The following is a 20953-nucleotide window of genomic DNA, read 5'->3' on the forward strand; positions in this document are numbered from 1 at the left end:
TCATTGAAGGGGCGCCTGGGTGGCTCTGTGGGTTAAAGCCTCTGCCTTCGGCTCAGGTCATGATCCCAGGGTTCTGGGATCAAGCCCCACTTCAGGCTCTCTGCTCATCAGGGAGCCTGCCTCCCCCTCTCTCTCTGCCTACCTCTCTGCCTACTTGTGATCTCTGTCAAATAAATAAATAAAATCTTAAAAAAAAAAAAAGAACTTAATTGAAAAGGGCAGCAAGTTATCATGTTATTTGAATACGACTGAATGATTTGGCTAATTTAAAGTTTTCAGCCTGGGGGAATGAACTAGCGTAAGAGGGTCCCTTTAAGTGTCTATGCTCTTACACCATTCACCCTTACACCAACTATCACTTAACTGGATCTGTTCCCCCTCTCTTTCTAGGAGCCAGGGAATAGATGTATAAATATGAGAAGTCTTCTGGAGTCCTTAGCAAAATTATGGTCAGAGTTCACTACCTTCCTTAAAATATGGTGGAAATAGAGCTACCTTACCAAGAGTTCCACAGATAGATGCCCACATTCTTTTTAAAAAATAACATCTTTATTGAGATACATTTCACATATTATGAAATTTATTCCTTTAAATTATACAACTTGGTGGTTGTTAGTATATTCCCAGAGGTGTACAACCATCACTGTCATCTAATTTTATAACATGTTCATCACCGCAAAATGAAACACTATACCCCAGAACAATCACTTTTATTCCCATTCCTCCCAAGCTCCTGACAACTACTTACCTACTTTCTAACAGATCTAAACAGATGTGTTTATTCTGAACATTTCACATAAATGGAATCACACAACATGGGGTCTCTTTCATGCTTGACATTTTCTTTATTCATTCATCAGATGGTGGACATTTGAAATGTTTCCGCTATTTTGCTATAAATGATGTTGCTTTGAACATCTGTGTAGACAGTTTTTGTGTTTTCAATTTTCTGAGGTACAGACCTATAAATGGAATTGCTGGGTCATATGGTAATTCTATGATTAATATTTTAAACATATTTATATAAACTGTTTTTGGTTTGCACCATTCTACAATCCCACCAGCAATGTGTGAGGGTTTTAATTTCCCCATATCCTCACCAACACTAGTTATTGTTTGTCTTTTTATTCTAGCTATCCTAGTAAACGTGATGTATTTATTATGGTACTGAATTGCATTTCTCTAATGACTAAGGATGGTAAGCATCTTTTCTTGTGCTTCCTGGCCATTTGGATGTTTTTAAAGAAATGTTTATTCAGACCTTTGACTCATTTTTTATTGGACTGTCTTTATTGTTGAGTTCTAAGAGTTCTTAACATATTCTGAATGTAAGTACCTTAGAATATATAGGATTTGTAAAATTTTTCTCCCATTCTGTGGGTTTTTATGTTTTTAAAAAAGTTTCAAATTTCGAAGTTCAATGAATGTATTTTTTCTATTATTGTTTGTGTCTTATGTGTCATATCTAAGAAATCACTTTTTAATTGAAGGTCATAAAGGTTTCCTTCCAAAAGTTTTACAGTTGTGGCTCTTGCCTTTAGGTCTCTGATCCATTCTGAGTTAGTTTTTATAATACAGTATGAGGTAGGAGTCCAACATCACTCTTTTGCATATGGATATTTAGTTCCAAGCTCTAAAAAGACTGTTCTTTCCCCCACTGAATTGTCTTGGAACCCTTGTCATATGACCTTAAATGTAAATGTTTATTTATGCACTCTCAATTCTAATTCATTGATCTATAGGGCTATGCTTGTGCCACTATGTCTTTTTTTCTCTTTCTCTTTTTTTCGCATGACTGACAAAATTATAAGACATATAAAGTGTACATCCTGGTGATCTGATGTATAAATACATTGTGAAAGGATTTCCACCATCTTTTTAACACATACATCACCAGACATTTTTATTTATTTATTTATTTATTGAGAACATTTAAGTTCTACTCCCTTAGCAAATTTTGATTAAATAATGCAGTGTTATCAACTATAGTTGCCATGTTATACATCAGATCACTACAGCTTATTCACAGATGAAAGTCTGTACCTTTTACCAACCTTTCCTCATTTCTCCCCACTCCCCGGACCTTGGCAACCACTTTCCACTCTCTCTTTCTATGATTATGACTTTTTTCTTTCTTTCCTTTTCTTTTTTTGATTTCACATATAAGTGATCCTATGCAGTATTTGTCTCTCTCTGTCAGATTTATCTCCATTAGGGTTATGCCTTTCAAGTCCAACCATGTTGTTGAAAATGGCAGGATTTCCTTCTTTCTTACAGCCAAATACTATCCCATTGTATATGCACTTCTCTTGATTACCACAGTCACATAATAAGTTTCTAAAATTGGAATTACAATTATTCCAGTTTCATTACTCTTTTTAAAGACTGCCTTCACTCTCGTTATTTCTTGAATAAAATTTTATACTTAGAAACAAGTCCTCTCGTTCTCCCCAAAAAGGTAGCTATTGTTTTGATTTAGCAAACTCTTGAATATAAGTAAAAGTCATTCTTGGCTAACACATATTCACAGGAGTCAAAAAAGACCTTTTTTTCCTAGGTGAGTCTCAATCAAAGTAGTATGCTCACAAATGAATAAAAAAAGGAAAGGGGTGGAAGCGGTATAGTGGTGGGGGATGGGGGTGGGGGTGGGGGAGATCAGAATCTCTTCACAGTTAGGAAAAAAAACCTACTTTGTTTTTCTAAATTTAAAAATATCACACCCCCTTTTGAGACATGTAAATATATTTTTTAAAGATTTTATTTACTGGGGCACCTGGGTGGCTCAGTGGGTTAAGCCTCTGCCTTCAGCTCAGGTCCTGATCCCAGGGTCCTGGGATAGGCCCCATATCGGGCTCTCTGCTCAGCAGGGAGCCTGCTTCCTCCTCTCTCTCTCTGGCTGCCTCTCTGCCTACTTGTGATCTCTTGTCGGTCAAATAAATAAATAAATAAAATTTTTAAAAAATTTTTAAAAAACAGCATGGAGGTTCCTCAAAATGTTGAAAATAGAACTACCCTATGACCCAGCAATTGCACTGCTGGGTATTTACCCTAAAGATACAAACGTAGTGATCCAAAGGGGCACGTGCACCCGAATGTTTATAGCAGCAATGTCTACAATAGCCAAACTATGGAAAGAACCTAGATGTCCATCAACAGACGAATGGATAAAGAAGATGTGGTATATATATACAATGGAATACTATGCAGCCATCAAAAGAAATGAAATCTTGCCATTTGCAATGACGTGGATGGAACTAGAGGGTATCATGCTTAGCGAAATAAGTCAAGCAGAGAAAGACAACTATCATATGATCTCCCTGATATGAGGGAGAGGAGATGCAACATGGGGGGTTAATGGGGTAGGAGAAGAGTAAATGAAACAAGTTGGGATTGGGAGGGAGACAAACCATAAGTGACTCTTAATCTCACAAAACAAACTGAGGGTTGCTGGGGGGAGGGGGGTTGGGAGAGGGGGGGTGGGGTTATGGACATTGGGGAGGGTATGTGCTATGGTGAGTGCTGTGAAGTGTGTAAACCTGGAGATTCACAGACTTGTACCCCTGGGGGGGAAAAAATATATATGTTTATAAAAAATAAAATTAAAAAAAATTTTTATTTAATTAATTTATTTTATTATTTAAGATTTTATTTATTTATTTGAGAGAGAGAGCAAAAGAGAGCAAGCTGGAGGACAGGCAGAGGGAGAGGGAAAAGGAGAGGGAGAAGCAGACTCCCTGCTGAGCAGGGAGCCCAATGTGAGACTTGATTCCAGGACCCTGGGATCATGACCTGAGCAAAACGCAGACAATTAACCAACTGAGCACTCAGGCACCCCCAAGACATGTAAATATTTTCTTCACACATCACCCAACTCTTGCTTCGAGAATCACTAACACTATAGTGATTTTTTTCATGTTTTCTATCATGTGTATCAATAAAACAAAACATTTTGTTTTATAAATATGATACAGGATTCAGTACACTTTTATAAACTATAAATGACCCTAAGATTCCAGTGTTTCTTTATATTTTTTTCACTGCTCAACTGTTAAGAATCATTGCTCTCAACATTTCTAACCTTTTGCTAAAAAAAGGAAGCCGAGATTTCTCAACACTGGTCTTGAAATTAGGGTCTGGATTATGAATGCTGTTAACTTGACAGATTTCTGACTCTGACCCATTTCTCAACTGCCCCTTTACATCTTTATGCCAAAGAAAAATAATATATTAAATTAGGGCCTTGAGAGTAAGCAAATACACAAAATAATTCAACTTTTTGCACAACTGTGCAAAAGAATGTGTTAATTGCTAAGTAAAGGGTATGTATATCCCAATATGAGCAATCCTATGAATGGTTTTTTTGACACGGACCCTAAAATATGACTATCAGTAAATTACTTTTGAGATGACAAGGTCATGAAACTTCATTTGTGTGTAAAATTTCTTTAGATAAAACATATATTGGCAACTTATTAAATTATCTCACACTTGTTATTTTGGAGAAAGTAAAGATTTCAAATGGATGTCATTCTCAAGTCAAAAGATGAACCCAGTCACATTGCCAGGAAACCACTTTCCACACCTACAGTATACAGAGATTTAACCAAGTATGAGTAAGTTATTGTGGAGCCAGTAAAATTTCACAGCAGTAAGTTAAAACGGAAATTTCTTTTGGTCTATGGAAAACACTAAATTTAACAATGCAGATGAGCAATTACATTGAAATAATTATCTAATGGCTCCTTTACTTACTTGCTTTAAAAAATGATGAAGTAATATTCACTATACAGTTACCAAAAAGTATAACCATAATACCTTGTACTAGTATAGGGATATTTAACCTAGGGTTCCTGGATGACCTTCAGAAAGCCCTAGAATCACCTGAAACTATATGTAAAATTCTGGTATGTAGCATTTTTCTGGAGGAGAGTCCATTGCTATAAACAGATTTTCAAAGTGGTCCAGGATCCAAAATTTATTAAAAATTGCTGTTCCAGTCAGTAATAAACATGGAAAAATTTAAATAAGAGAATGAATTAAGCAATCATATTTTATTTATAATTACAAACAATATATGTATTATAAGTAAAAGTGTATACCATAATGTATAATGAGGTATACTTACATGCTCTGGAAAGTGGAAAAAAGAGACAGAATTAAGTTTAATATATAGTTCCTGTGGTCTGTTACCAACACAAGAGCTCCAGAATATAAGAAATGTCCCCAGGTAATATATGATTAAACTCCATAAGCATGTTAGCAAAGATACAACATGGATCCATCAAAAATCTTGGGAAAATAAATATTCTTTATACTTATTAAAGTCTGGCTTAATCAATATCTTAAAGTTCTGTCTGAGAGACTACTGGAAAGTGAAAATGTTAAGCCAGGAAAGGAGAATGATGCATACAGGTGCTGAACAAGCCATAATAGGGGGATAGGATAAATGAAAATCTAAAACATTTGCTAAACAAATATAATGAAAGTTAAGGTTGAGCTGTACTTGAAAGCAAAGAAATCCACCATTATAACTTTGATTACTTTAGGTGAAGCAAAATTAGACCTAATCCACAAACATCTTGAACTGATCTGGTATATTCATTATAATAAGATTGAGGGCTTTTTTCCTTTAGTTTGTGATCACATTTTATATATGATATACATAATATATAATATTAATGATTATATATAATAAAAGTTTATAGATAATATATAATAAATATGGCTCAATCAGTTCTGGATATCAAGTTGACATAAGAACCATATTTTTCTCCCCGAGCTATAAAATTTAGTAAATTGGTAAATTGGGTGAATCCCCCAATCTCTCCCGGATATGGTGGTGGTGGTAATCACCATGATTTTCCTAGGATTAATTTAAGGGTTAAATGTGGTATTGTATGTCTAGTGCTTAGCTCAATGCCTGATGCAAAGTAAAGTCTCAAGGAGTGGCAGCTTTTGTGATTAGCAGTAGTTTCCCAATACCTGAAAATGCAGACTTTTGAGAAGTAAAGTAATCACTGATCTCTTTGTCTAAATTATACTATAAACAGTGATCAAACTGGAAGACTAGGAAAACAATTATTTAGGCAAACATTTATAATAAAATGTGGCTCTTAATATGTTTTTATTTGTTTGCTAATAAAAGATTCCAGCACGAAACAATTGAAAACATTTTTGTTTTCATAGTCTCTGTGACCACTAAAAGATAAGACTGTTTGAAAAAAATCAACATCACAGAACAATAAAAAGTGAAAATCACCTCTTTTGCCTCTCCCCTTAATTCTACTCTCCACTGCTAAATCTTTTTTCTTCTAAATCTTTCTCTGCTGATAGGCATCATAATCCCACCTACTTAGCTGTAATAACAAAATCAAAAGATTATTTGGATTCTTACTGTTTCCTACTTTTAAATTCTTAAATAAAGCTTCTTACTAAAGATAAGATTTTATTAGCTCTTACCTATATAAGAGCTACCTAGGCAGATATCTAAATTGAGTAATTATTGCTAAGAGAAATTAAACAACAATTTAGTAAAAGTTGTTTTTTAAGATAAACTAAGTAACTTTAATTGCCTTATAACAATTTTATTACTACAAATAATTTATGTATCTGTATGTTTAATGTCATGTTTTTCTAAAAGAGATATATCCAAATCTAAAACTTATGGAAGCTACTGAAATTCTATCATCAAGAGATGGGACTCTAATTCTGCCCTAAAACCCTTCCATTAGAAAGCAATGGTCAAATTATTACTAAGCCTAAGTAGATGTTTATAGTAAATAAAGGCATATCTCTACAAACACTAATTAATTTAAAATTTGAAATTCTACAAAAAAAAATTGGTTTCTTTCAAACTTTTGGTTTTGTGATACTTTAATCCAGAAATTAAACTTTGCACTGAGTTTCCCTTTCCTTACTTGAAATTTGTATTTTAGAATTTGGAGGGGGAAAATAAACTGTTAGTAAAATTTATAGCATTCCCAGGTCCAGAGCTTCATAGAGTGCTTCAACTTCAATTCATCTGGGGAATACGGGGTACATGTCATTTATATAAGTTAATGATCAAATCTTTGAGAAGTCAAATATATCATGTAATTTCTTTCCAAGGCAATAATATATCACTTTACCTTCATAATGCTATTCTTCTCAATATCAATTATGTACTTCAGAATATAATCATACACCAGAATCTAGTCATTTTCAAAGATCACTTAGTCAAAACATGCTTCTTGTGAGAAATGGATTATTCATGTCATTTTTGTTTAAACATATATATGCACAGAAAAGGATATCAAAATATTTATAGAAGTTATTTTTCATCATGTTCCAGAATAGTGACTGTTTTTGTTCTATTCTTTGTATTTGTATGCCTGTGTTTTCTCAGTCTTCTGAATGGAGCATAGAAAATACAGCATAATTATATTTTTTAAAAAAAGTTATTGTCATTAAAAAAAAAGGTACCTCCTCCCAAGTTTTCAGAGACTCTTTTCTAAATAACTGTATTGCTATGACTGATAGCAGAGATGCCGTGGGACAATGCTATGTCACTGAACCAATGTTTGTGAAACTCCCGGTACAGGGTCTCCCCAAATACTGTATCTTTCATCAGATATCTGAAACCACGTCAGATATTTCTTGAGGTTATTTTAACTAGCATTTTAAGGAAGAATTTAAGAAAAATAAATCTTATTTAAGAAGTCCCTGGCATAATGAAATCCTGATCTAACAATCCTACGTATGAAATCGACCTCAGAAAATTAACTGTACTTCATGCTTAGAAATGATTTTTTTTCAAGACTTTCAATTACATTCTGCTTTATACTTTTAACCTATTTGACATAATTGGATTTGTCCTAAATATTTTGCAGAAGTCTTCTTATTAGAGGGTAGGGAGAGAGGAGATTAAAAAGGTTGGTTAGAATGAGACGAAGTTAAGCTCAGTTTATAAAAACTGTATTACTCATGCTACAAATTATTGGCATGGAGATCTGAGCCAATAAAATTTAATAAACAACATATACAACAATCACAACTTTTCTTATTAATTCCTAAGTAATCCAAATTAATGAATGAACAATGACTATCTTGCAGCTTAATTCAATTTAAATCTTTATTGGAAACTATTCTAGTGCCCTTGGATAACGACACACAATTATAAAGTCCCTGCTCAGAAAGTTTATAAAGTAATGAGGCAAGTCTACCACATATAAAACACTTGAAATCTGCTGGATGACTATTCATTTTTTTGCATAAACTCAGATTCAGAGAGAAGAGTATTTTACAGGGGGTTCAGCTACCTCCAGATACTCCAAAGGAATCCCCATGAAATTTTAAAGGGGAAGTAGCAGAAAAGAGGAGGTTTTTATGGATTCCCTAATTACTATTACCTCAAAAAACCTGAGAATTGATTTGGGCACTTACAAGACATTTCATGTAAAATTCAAATCTATTCTTGAACTCCTGATTAGCAATAATGACCATATCTGTTTAAAATGTAAAATGTGTTTTGTAACACTGAACTTTGAAAGCTAACCTATACAACTTCTTTTCTAATTTACAATTTAGATCAGGAAAACTAGAAGAGTAACTACCTTAGAATTAGTTATGTATTTTTATTTCAGTGAAACATCAGAGATATTAAATATTTAGGGAACAGAAATACAGGATCAACAAGATTTTAGAGCTATATTAAACATATACACAAAACCTGTACAATGTTTATTTAACCTCCGTGCAATAGGATTTAGAGTCATGCTATTCACACACACAACACAATGTCTATTAATCTCAATGTAATGTATAAACTTCAGGTCACTAAATGGGTGGTAAACTAATACTGGGATTTCATTTATTCTGGGGAGTTATGCTTAAAACTCTAAAACAGATCAAGAAGCTGGATATTCCAAAGTGCTCTGGGATCCTAACTCCCTTTATTTATATTACCTTCAAAACATGTATAGATAGTCATCTTAGAACTACAGCAGGGTTGTGACTATGTTCCTCACATATAAATGCAAGAGGACAAGATAACACATTAATGAAAAGAGTGTTTCGTTTTAGAGTTGGCCTACTACTACAAATTCATCATGGACAACTTAAAACAAATAAGCCCTAAATAAAAATGAAGTGTTAAATCATTAATAACAAACTGATAGTTTCTACTGTTAAATAAATACAAACTAAGGAGAAAACTGAATTAAAAGGACTATAATAGTGGTGGTGCAAAAAGCTCTAGATACAAAGGTTTGTAAGATATGATGGCAAGCATGAGATAGATAGTAATTTCATTTGTATCAAGTATGAACTGAAATTAATGACAAACAATAAATCATCACAAAGTTCTAAACTATAATCCATAGAAAAGCAACATAATTCTAATAAGCTGAACATAAATGACAAATAGAATAGCAATATGCCCACAGAATTGTAGTATGGTGAGCTCAAGTACATCAAGTGAAAGCCTGGGGTAAAAGAAATGCTGAATGGATGCACCACAGTATGGGTTAAACTACAGCCCAATCTCATGTTTTTTTTTGGGCCTATGAACTAAGGACTGATTTTACAGATAATAATTTGCAATCAATTTGATGATAGAGAATACAAACTTTGAATCTCAATTAAAAGAAATGTTACAGCCCCCCTCCAAGGAACTCCAATCTTCTAATTAGTAGATTTGTATTACAAAAAATTTGTACTCAATTATTATAAATTTCCACAATGAAATTTGTTTTCTCTTTTTGTATACCTCTAGGACATCCTTCCTTGATTTGTGCTTTATCTCCTAAACCCTAACATATTTTATCTAGCTCTCTAAAGAAAAAGTCTGCCAACCCCTGTATTAGAGTTTAATACAGGGATAATGTGGATGTGGAATGGCTTTTAGGAAATCAAATGACCAAACTATCTGAACTTATTAGATCTGAGTATGGTGTGGGAATCAGAAAGTAAATCTGATGAACAAAGGTTAAAGTTTAATTTGAAACTAAAAGATGGTTACCCCCAAAAGACTGCAAATACCACAGAGGTCTCAGGTGCAAATCATATAGATAGTAAGGAAGATTTCTGATCACTTGCTGATCTATTTAACCATACTTGCACACATTAATATTTAGCAAAATCACCTTACCAAAAGTAACATATTTTTATAGAATGAAGTACAAGGAATTTTAAGTAATGTAATCATAGTCCTGTGTACAACTGATAAAAGCTACTGAGGAGTTATAGCTCAGCAAAGAAAAACTAAATTCAAGGTGTTTAGACATAGAGCAGACTGAATCCCAAAGCAGTATTTTGATGTTGGAAGTATTCAAGGAAACACTGGAAATCCATCTGTCAGGAATATAACGAAGATTGTTCTTTCACTGATTGGAGAATTGGACTACATGACCTCTAAGGAGATTTTGAATTTTACATTTCTATGAAATACTCAGCAAATCAAGACTAAAACTCAAAAGAAAGCAGGTGCTGTTGCTTTGGAGAAACTGTAACCTTAGAGTGAAGCAATCTAGTGGTCTAAATATACAGACACTAGATTTTTTTTTTTTTTTAAGAGGGTGGGAACTTTAAGGTCTCAAATATTAAGAACTTTTAAAAATTACATTTAAAAAAAAATCAATTAAAAACTCAACCTTACTGTTAAGAGACAATATTAATTCCAAGGTAATAATATTTTAAGTCTGGTGTTGTTAATAAAAGTGCTTGTAAGAGCTAATAAATTAACTTATGTTAAACTCCTAAGTCAAAATTCTGCTTCTATCAATGGTCTGCTTATACAAGTAGACAGTCATTCTTTCATTTTACAAATACTTATATATTGAAAAATATAAGCGCCATGTACTCAGCAGAATATTAGGAGCAGAGAGGACAGAGTGAGTAAAAATACACATAGCTTGTGCTTTTATTTGGTTTTTATATATTTTAGGATCTTATGGCTTTTAAGTAATTTAAATAACAGATATATCCAATTTTTTTTGTATCAGATATCTAAGATAACTTTTAAATGATCATATAACAGAAGAGTAACTCAATTAGAAACCAAGAGGCTGTGTTCTTATAACTCCTCTGTAGCTGACCTTTTTATGGGATATTAGATCACTTTCTCCATTTTTTAAGTTTTTTGTTGGTGTGGGTGATATGGATTCTCAGAATAACAACAAAAGTCCCTGCAATTCAAAAATTCTGATTCAAACTTCTCACCTTGATTATTTCCACCAATTGATCCACACCACTGTCCCCTGGAAATATTGGTTGTCCTAATAACAGCTCAGCCAACACACAGCCTGCAGACCATACGTCTATAAAGAAAAGAAAACAAGAGTTACCATTACTAAGAGTTACTAATGCTTGTAGCTTAAGTTGCATTGAAAACTATTTGCATACATTTCCTAGTTTTACTCTGATCACAGAGTAGATGTCACAAGCAAAAAACTGTACAATCCAAAACCGAGGGAGAAAGTCATCAAATTATCCCTGTAGTGTAAACTTACCAAGAGGAAAAAGGCCAATAAGCAAATTCCAACAAAGGGTCAAGTCCATTTAATTATCCAATATCAGGTGTTCAAATCTTCAACAACCAAGATGGGATTATAGCACCAAAACATGGGGCATGATTATCTACTTATCATACTTTAAAATAAGTCAAAGTGATACAACCTCTGTACATTGGCAGTGCTTACAAAATAGCAACAAACAAGTCTTCAATCTCTATACACAGAGTTTTAAACCAATGCAAATTCTGATAAAAAATTTTAAGCTTTAAATGGTTGGCTTTTGTGTTATAATATGACTGATGAAAGAATGCATTTAAATATATTTCCATTTTAAATGCAAAGACAGAGGAGTAAATTTTATTTCACAAATCCTAAAGAATAGAAAAAGGAAGGAAAACTTCCAAACTCATTCTATTTATTCTGATACCAAAATCACCTAAAGACTCCAATAAAAAAAAGAACTACAGGATAATATCTTTGATGAACATGGATATAAAAATTCTCAATAAAATACTAGCAAACTGAATCCAACAATACATTAAAAAAAAATTCGCCACAATCAAATGGGATTTATTCCTGTGTTGCAAGTATGGTTCAATATTCACAAATCAATCAACTTGATACACTACATTAATAAAAGAAAGAACAAGAACCATATGATCATTTCAGTAGATGCAACAAAAGCATGTGACAATGTATAATATCCATTCATAATAAAAAAAAAAAAACTCAATAAGTAGGTTTAGAGGGATCATACCTCAACACAATAAAGGCCATATATGAAAAACTCACAGCTAATATCATCCTCAATGGGGAAAAACTGGGAGCTTTTCCCCTATGGTGAAGAACAAGACAGGGATATCCACTCTCACCACTGGTATTTAACATAGCACTAGAAGTCCTAGTCACAGAAATCAGACAGACCACAAAAAGAAATAAAAGGCATCCATATTGGCAAGTAAGAATAAACTTTCTTGATTTGCAGATGACACGATACTCTATATAGAAAACCCAAAAGATTCCACTAGAAAGTGCTAGAACTGATGAAGGAATTCAGTAAACTCACAGGATAAAAAAAATCAATGTACCACAATCTGTTGCATTTTTATGCACCAATAATGAAGCAGCAGAAAGAGAAATTAAGGAAACAGTCCCATTTACAATTGCTCCCAAAAACCAAAAGAATAAACTTAACTAAAGATGTAAAAGATCTGTACTCTGAAAACTATAAAACACTGAGGAAAGAAACTGAAGATGACACAAAGAAAAGGAAAGATATCCCATGCTCATGGATCAGAAGAACAAATATTGTTGAAATGTCTATACGACCCAAATCAACATTTAATGCAATCTCTGTCAAATACCACCAGCAATTTTCACAGACTTAGAACAAACAATCCTAAAACTTGTAGGGATCACAAAAGATCCCAAATAACCAAAGCAAACTTGAAAAAGAAAAGAGAAGCTGGAGGCATCACAATTCTGGACAAGTTATATCACACAAAGCTGTAGTGATCAAAACAATATGGTACTGTGCTCGCTTCGGCAGCACATATACAAAACAATATGGTACTACTACAAAAATAGGCACATAGATCAACAGAACAGAAAACCAAGAAATGAACCCACAACAATTAATCCTCGACAAAGTAGGAAAGAATATCCAATGGGAAAGACAGTCTCTTCAACAAACGGTATTGGGAAAACTGGAGCGCAACATGCAGAAGAATGAAACTGCTTTCTTACATCAAACACAAAAATAAATTCAAAATGGATTAAAAAGTTAAATGTGAGACCTGAAACCATAAAAATCCTAGAGAGAAACACAGGCTTATTAATAACCTCTCTGACATCGGTCATAGCAACTTCTTTCTAGATATGTCTCCTGAGGCAAGGAAAACAAAAGTAAAAATAAACAACTGGATTGACCAAAATAAAAAGCTTCTGTATACAGAAGGAAACAATCAGTTAAATTAAAAGAAAGCCTACAGATTGGGAGAAGATATTTGCAAATGGCAAATCTGTTAAAAAGTCAGTATCTAAAATATATAAAGAACTTATAAAACTCAACATACATGCAAAAATAAATATTCCAATTAAAAAATGGGCAGAAGACATGAATAGACATTTTCCCAAAATGTGGGAAAATGGCCAAAAGACACATGAAAAGATGCTCAACATCACTGTTCATTGGGGAAATACAAATCAAAACTACAATGAGCTATTACCTCACATCTGTCAGAATGACTAAAATCAACAATACAAGAAACAACAGGTGAAGGTGAGGATGTGGAAAAAGGGAACTCTCTTCCATTGCTGGTAGCAATGCAAACGGGTACAGCCACTCTGGAAAACAGTATGGAATTTCCTCAAAAAGTTAAAAATAGAATGAACTACCCCAAGATCCAGCAACTGCACTCTAGGTATTTACCTAAAGAATAAAAAAATACTAATCCAAAGGGATACACACACCCCAATGTTTATAGCAACATTATCTACAATAGCCAAATTATGGAACCATTAATGGACAGATGGTCACACATACACAAGTACACATATATATGCATACACACACACATTTATATGAAGGAATATGACTCAGCCATAAAAAAGAATGAAAATCTTGCCATTTGCAAAGACAGACAAGGATGGAGCAAGAGAGTATTACGCTAAGCAAAGTAAGTCAAAGAAAAAAATACCATATGATTTCACTCATATGTGGAATTCAAGAAACAAAACAAATGAGCAAAGGGGAAAAAAGAGAGAGAGGCAAACAAAGAAGGAGACTCTCAACTATAAGGAACAAACTGATGGTTATCAGAGGTGAGGTGGGTGGAGGATGGGTCAAATAGGTGATGGGGTTTAAGGAGTGTACTTGTGATGAGCACTGGGTTTTATATGCAAGTGTTAAATCACTGTATTGTACACTTGAAACTAATATTATACTGTATATTAAATAACTGGAATTTAAATAAAAACTTAAAGACAAAGGGAAAATACTTGAAGAGGTCAAGGTTAAGATTAGAGAGATAATCATTAATTTTCAGTATGTAAATTGTCATGCTATTATGCCATATCAGGTGGTAAGGTGGATAAGAAGTTGACTATATATAGCATCTACAAAAAATAAAATTATTTAAGAGCGAAATGCTTATTTTAGCCAACTAGAAGTTTTTTGTGCTTAGTTTTTCAATACATGAACTTTTCATGTTAAAAAAAAAAGTATAAGGTGACAGGAGGTTAAGGAAAAGAAGAAGAGCTGCATCATAGCAAAAGAAAAGCACAAACGGAAATACGAGACATGAGAATGAGTATCAAGGTACATGAACACAAGCAGAGTCAGAAACCAAGCAGAAAGAGTAAGGAGAAGGGGGAAAAAAGTAGAAATATAAATGAGAAAAGGAAAAAAATAACATTAAGGAGGGACAGTAAGTCCAAACTGGGATGGGTATGTGAGATATGAGCCTGCCAGTGTATTTTGTTGTAAAATTAAAACATTTTAAGGGAAAAAAAAAAAACAAAATAATTCACTTTTAAATAAAAATGGAAACCTCAATCCTGAGAGTAAACTTTTTAAAAATAATTTAAATAAGTTTTAATAATTTATAAAAAATTTTAATTAATTAAAAAATAATTTAAAGGATACAATCCTAGCTTACCCAAGATAGTCCTGGTTTAGATTTATTGTCCTTGGATAATCACTAATAGCATCCTCTTTCTCTTTTAAAACTATTACCAAATAAGAAGTTAAATTAAAAGGTCAATCTATTTATAGCCCACCATTAAGACCTTCTGCAAGGAAAAGCTAATTTTCAGTTTCTGGATGCCTGAGATTCCTGGGTTTTGTATGAACCAACAATCAAGTGCTTTAGAGAATGAACATAAATCTCTGGTGGGCCTTCTCATCTACCAGTAAGAAAGGAGAAGAACGGTGAATGGCATGGGGTCAACAAATAATTTAAGAGGTCTGATACGGTGAGATGCATTACCAAAAAGGATAAGAAATCCCTGCCGGTGACTAACTTTTTACTGACATAGGAAAACAATGACAAAAAATTTATATAAGAAATTCAAGTTCATCTTGTCCAGTTCTAAGCAATGATAACCAAGACACCTATTTTGCAAGCACTGACCAAAAAGAGCCCTCCTTGATATACTAGGTAATTGCTAAATGAGGCAAATATTAAAACCTGCTAAGAACACTTAACTTCATTCAAAGCCAAATAATACTAACTCTTAAGATGGAGGGACAAAAGATATATATCTTCATTAACATAAAGGCTTTATTTTGATCTAAGTTTAAAAATATGCCTTTACCTAGCCAATTAGATGGAAGGTAATATGCACTCATTTCTTTACAATAGAAAATAATTCATCTCAGAAGACAAGGCTGGAAAAACTATAGGGGAATAATTAAGTATTTATTAAAAAACCATGGGAAATACTTTCTTACACTGGATTTAGGTACAATATGGGAGACAAGGAATAAACCATTAAAGAACACTATTGCTTAGTGGTTGCCACAGACTAATAATCCTAAAATTCAGGTGGCAACTATATCAATGATCCTCAATGTTAACTCATGCAAACTACCAAAACCAAGGTATTTACCATTCACTTTCTGGGAGAAACCAAAATCTCTTCTGTTCATACTAAATGGGACAAATGAATAATATTCTCCAAATAGAATAAAACAGGAGGTATAATAAAATAAGCACTCTGGCCCATTGACTTATCTGGTTATTTGGGGATTTCAACCAAAATAGTGTTCTGCTTCATACTTAACGCTCATTCCTGGTAAAAGTAATCTTTCAAGATCATTTAGTATTTACCACACAGATAAGAAAACTGAGGCACAATAAAGATCAGGGACTTGTCCAAGGTAAAGCTACTGAATAGGAGAGCTACACCTGGAACCCAATTTCAATTCCCAGTCAAGACACCACTGTCAGAGAATAACTAACTGCTTCTTCGAAGGTCTATAAACTCAAATCTTCATCCGAAGAACCATTTGTTCTCTGCCATTTCTCAGTAAGATAATATAATCAGAACCATCAGCCTGAGCTCTGGTTATATACAAATAGGACAATAATCTACTCAGAACCAGCTACTCTCTCATTTCAAACAATTGTTAAAAATATTTCTAAAATGTATCTGCATTAGCACTCTTCTTAATACTTTTGTTTCTATCTTCAAATCACCAGAGTCATGAGAGGAAATATCCAAGTCTAAAAAGGGAGGCCAAATCCAGGCTTATTAGGGTTCAAGAGACCAAAGTTGAATCAGTGGCATTTAGTGAGTCCTAAGCCTAGAAAGTCAGATTCTGGTATTAGCCATACAAAGGAGGCTATTGAAAAGGAGGCACTCATAACATCCAGAGAAGTGATTCCTAATAGAGAAAATGGACTAAAATGCTCTTCTTTTGCAAGATGATTCCATGGAACTGATAAGGCACATGGACATTTATAGAAGTAATGCACTCTTAAGCGGGTAGTGAGTTTTTTTGAATACATGCCTTATTAATGTGTCACATGATGTGGTCATGACTTTTTATTTAAAAGAAGCAAACTGCATTTATTTTGGGTGACCCTAAATAGGTGCCCAGAACTCATCCCAATATCTGGTATGTGAATGATCAGTATCATATATTTGAATAAAATACAGAGCAGCTGTAAAGTCCAAGGATATTTCCAAAGATAAAGGGCTGAAATTTGCTCTCGCAGAGAGTCAAATTAACAAATAGCATGAAACAAATACCTTCTTCCATTTCTTTATACTCTCACTAATATTTTATTTAATCTTCACAGCAACTCAGAAAGGTAGGTAGAACTGTTAGCAACCTCCACACTTAGTTAAGTAGTAACAGTCCTAGAACTCAAATCTAGTTCCACTCCAACCAAAATACCCTTTTTGCTCTTTCTCATTCGTCCCTTAACATAGGCCATATAACAGCAATGATGAAACTGTCAGCATCACACACACACATGGACACACACACACACACACACACACACACACGATTATACTCTCTTTCCAGTGTAGCCAGTCTCAAAGTATGGTCTGCAGAGCTCTGGGCCCCCTGGACCTTTAAAGAGGTCCTAATGGGTAGAACTATTTTCATAAGAATATCAAGATATTATCTACCTTTTTCACTGTGTTGACATTTGCACTAATGGTGCAAAAGAAATGATAAGTAAAACTCTGGGTCCCTTGGCACAAATCAAATTGCTCTTTGGCATTTTTGTCCTTTAGGCAAAATAAAAATGGTAATGTGTTTCTGTTTAGAGGCCTGTGTTCATATCAGAAAATTTCCACTTGTATTAAAAGACAAAAACTGTCCACATTCTGGTTTTTCTTAGAGTTCTGCAACTATGGGTTCTTTTTGGTTGGCTCGTTTGGTATTTGCATGCTTTTGGTTCTGTTTTTGGATTAAGGAATTCTCTTCAGAAACAGAATGTAACAATAAAATAATTCTGACAGTTACGTGTACACCTAGCCTAAGGTTGCTCCTCCTCTCTTAGCTTTACCATTCATGTGCAGCTGACAGTACTATGTTCACTTTTATTAGTATCCTAAAATGGGGAAGAAGTCATTGAAGACAGAAGCAAATTATCCCTATTCAATTCGTTCTAATCACTAAAGATCTTTTGTGAAGACTTCTACAGAATCAATGGGTTTAGCCAAACAAATGAAAAAGAATTGTTTTTTTGTGACTTGACTCAACAGCAAATAAGCAACTGGGATAACATAGTAGGAATGACAACAATATGGCCATCATTTTCATCATCAATGTTATGAATGCAACTTCTCTAAATAGTGATCAAGCTCAGAAGTTAGTATTTCAGGAGAATTAAAATTTTAAGAAAGAAAAGATACACTTAGGATTTATTTGAAATTTTAAAAGTTAAAAACATAATAAATAACATAATAAATAACATAATACATAAAAACATTAATAATCATAATCATAATAAAAAAATCCCAGAAACCTTAATAAGAAATAATAAATATACCTTAAATTCTGAAAGTTGACATTTAAAATACTCTACACATTTTTGCACATCAGTCTTTAAGGAGAAACAGATTTTAGGTCATCCCTATTTTTATATTTAAGTGAAAGTATAGATTAGTAATACTAAATTACTAAAAACAAGATGTAATTAATAATTACAAGCCATTATATTCATATTCAGTACTTACCTATACTAGAGGTATAATCAGTGGCTCCAAAGATCAACTCTGGTGCCCTATAGTACCGAGAACAGATATACGAAACATTGGGTTCTCCTCGGACCAGCTGCTTTGCACTAATCAAAAAAAAAAAAAGCATTAATTCTTTAAACTCAGTGTAAACCTTAAAAGAACCTAAACTTTCATTCACAACCCTGAACATTTATCTAAGATTCACACCATTAAATCATACAAGCAAAAAAAGAAAAATAAGAACCATAACAACCTAACAAAAGAAACTTATAATTTTAACGTAACAGTAATTTTTTTAAAAAGTAGCTTTTGAAGAATGCCTTTGTCAACTGTCACCTAAGGAAAAAGAAACAGAAAGTCATAAAAGGACAAATGCTGAATTTCTTATTATCTTCTGTTCCTTGAATACTACCTCTAAAATATAAAGGAGGGCAGGAAAAGTAAGAAGTACCTCCACCCACCAAAAAACACAGTAATGGATTATAATACAAGAATGAATACTTCGTACATGAGTGTTTTTTAAACAGAAATTGATCACTCTCTTATAAATTGACTTCAGCATCAGAGTAAATATCCCAAGGCTTACCCAATCTACTCTCTTTTTCCACTGTGTTGGTCAATTTATTAATTGTCTAAATATTCATTACTCAATAAATAAGACAGGTCCTCCCCTGTAGGTCAGAGATGATTCACAGCCTCTGAATTCTAACTTCGCTGTTGTAAATTTAGTTACATGTTCTCTAATCCAACTTTTATTCAAAATACTTTGTGACATGTATTTTAAACATTAATTAGTTTCTTTGGAGCTGTCTCTCAAGATAATTTAGAGATACACTGAAATAAACTCCTGTAGAAGTTAACTACTTTGGCAAAGAAGGACAACAAGGATAAATACAGGCAATAAACACAAACAACAAAATCAAAACAGAAACAACGTAAGTAACAGGGAAAGGGAAAATTTTGAGGTAAAGGTATAGGAAATCAGAGTAGAGACAAATGAAAGTAGTTACAAAGGTTTCGAAGTTTGGACTTTCTTTTCTTTCTTTTATTTCTGGTCAATGATAATCCTTACCTTAACTTGTTCTTCCTTCATTTCAAGTTTTGAAGAGGGAGGCAGTTTATTTTTTTAACATTCTCCCCAAGTATTGACACACAGCACTGATTTCATAAATTAACAAATATCAATCCTTGCTTTTTGGCTGCATGAAAATTAAGATAACTTTTCAGCTTAGCTGATAAAAACTTTCTACTTTATAAAAGGTTTTTTATATTAGTAAGAGAGATTCCAATCATATTGTCAGAAAATGCACTATAAGACAAAAAAAGGTAATATTGGAAACTCTGCATCCTATAGATTTCCAGGATACTTGATAAAGCTACCTTCATTCTCTTCAGATGAGGCTTGAAGTTCCTTCCCATCCTTTGAAGGATGAGAGCAACCAATATAATGACCACACTTAGTTCTGAGAAAGCCCAACTAGATCTTCAGCTACTTCTAGGCCTTATTTCATCCAGTTTAAAAAAAAAAAAAATCACTAGAAGAGAGTAATACTGTTTTATTCAAGTCACTACCAACCTGGCACTAAGAACCTAAAGTGTATCTAAAATTCTACTTGCCGAAACCAACTGTTAAAAAACAAACAAAAAAGAGCAGCTTTGTTATTTATCGGAGCTGTTAAAAATGACCTATTACCACAGAGGTGAGATCCCTGTTCTAAATATATCAGAACAAAGCAATTCCTATGTCCCAATAAAATGGTCCGTAGCAGCAGTGTTTTCACTATGGTGAGAACAGAAACTACTAAACTTGATGTCTCAGTCTTTTTACAGTTCATACTGGTCAGTCACTCTCCGTGGGGAAGATACCCCATAACAGTAAAACTCATCTGATTTCAGCAATTATGTGCACTTTGTCTCAAGATCAGATAAAAGTTTTGATTTAATAGCCTTCAGCTTTTTTTCTAGTTGGAGGAAGAGTTATAGCCTGCAAAATGAGCTGAATCTTACAACAGGTATCTGAGGTAAGTTAACTATAAAAAAAAAGGGGGATGGTCTGAAGGAGCACACTGCTGTGAGACTAAGAATTGACTCCGAAGGAGCAGATGTGCTTGTTTTACTGACACACTCAAAAGACAGCCTATGGAGAGTATATCTTATATTACACCTAAAATTTAAACTGTGGGCTGACACGAAAGTATTACAAAGAGGTGGAAATAGGGATATTAGGAGATGTGGATCAATATCTATAAAGAGCTGAACTG

At 33.4% G+C, this 20953-nt stretch overlaps 1 protein-coding gene across 3 annotated transcripts in view; it reads right to left on the reverse strand.

The window, feature by feature from the left end:
- The window catches only part of GSK3B (glycogen synthase kinase 3 beta), a 203646-nt gene that overhangs the window by 52084 nt on the left and 130609 nt on the right, over positions 1-20953 (reverse strand). For all 3 annotated transcript variants that reach the window (XM_032852321.1, XM_032852318.1, XM_032852319.1), the window contains exons 6-7: positions 18690-18796; positions 11197-11294 (exon numbers count right to left, since the gene is read on the reverse strand). In XM_032852321.1, the coding sequence (XP_032708212.1) occupies positions 11197-11294; positions 18690-18796 (205 nt within the window). The remainder of the gene's footprint in view (positions 1-11196; positions 11295-18689; positions 18797-20953) is intronic.

This window comes from Lontra canadensis, unplaced genomic scaffold (genome assembly GCF_010015895.1).
Source record: "Lontra canadensis isolate GAN:19392208 unplaced genomic scaffold, GSC_riverotter_1.0 scaffold6, whole genome shotgun sequence".
Lineage (NCBI taxonomy): Eukaryota > Metazoa > Chordata > Mammalia > Carnivora > Mustelidae > Lontra > Lontra canadensis.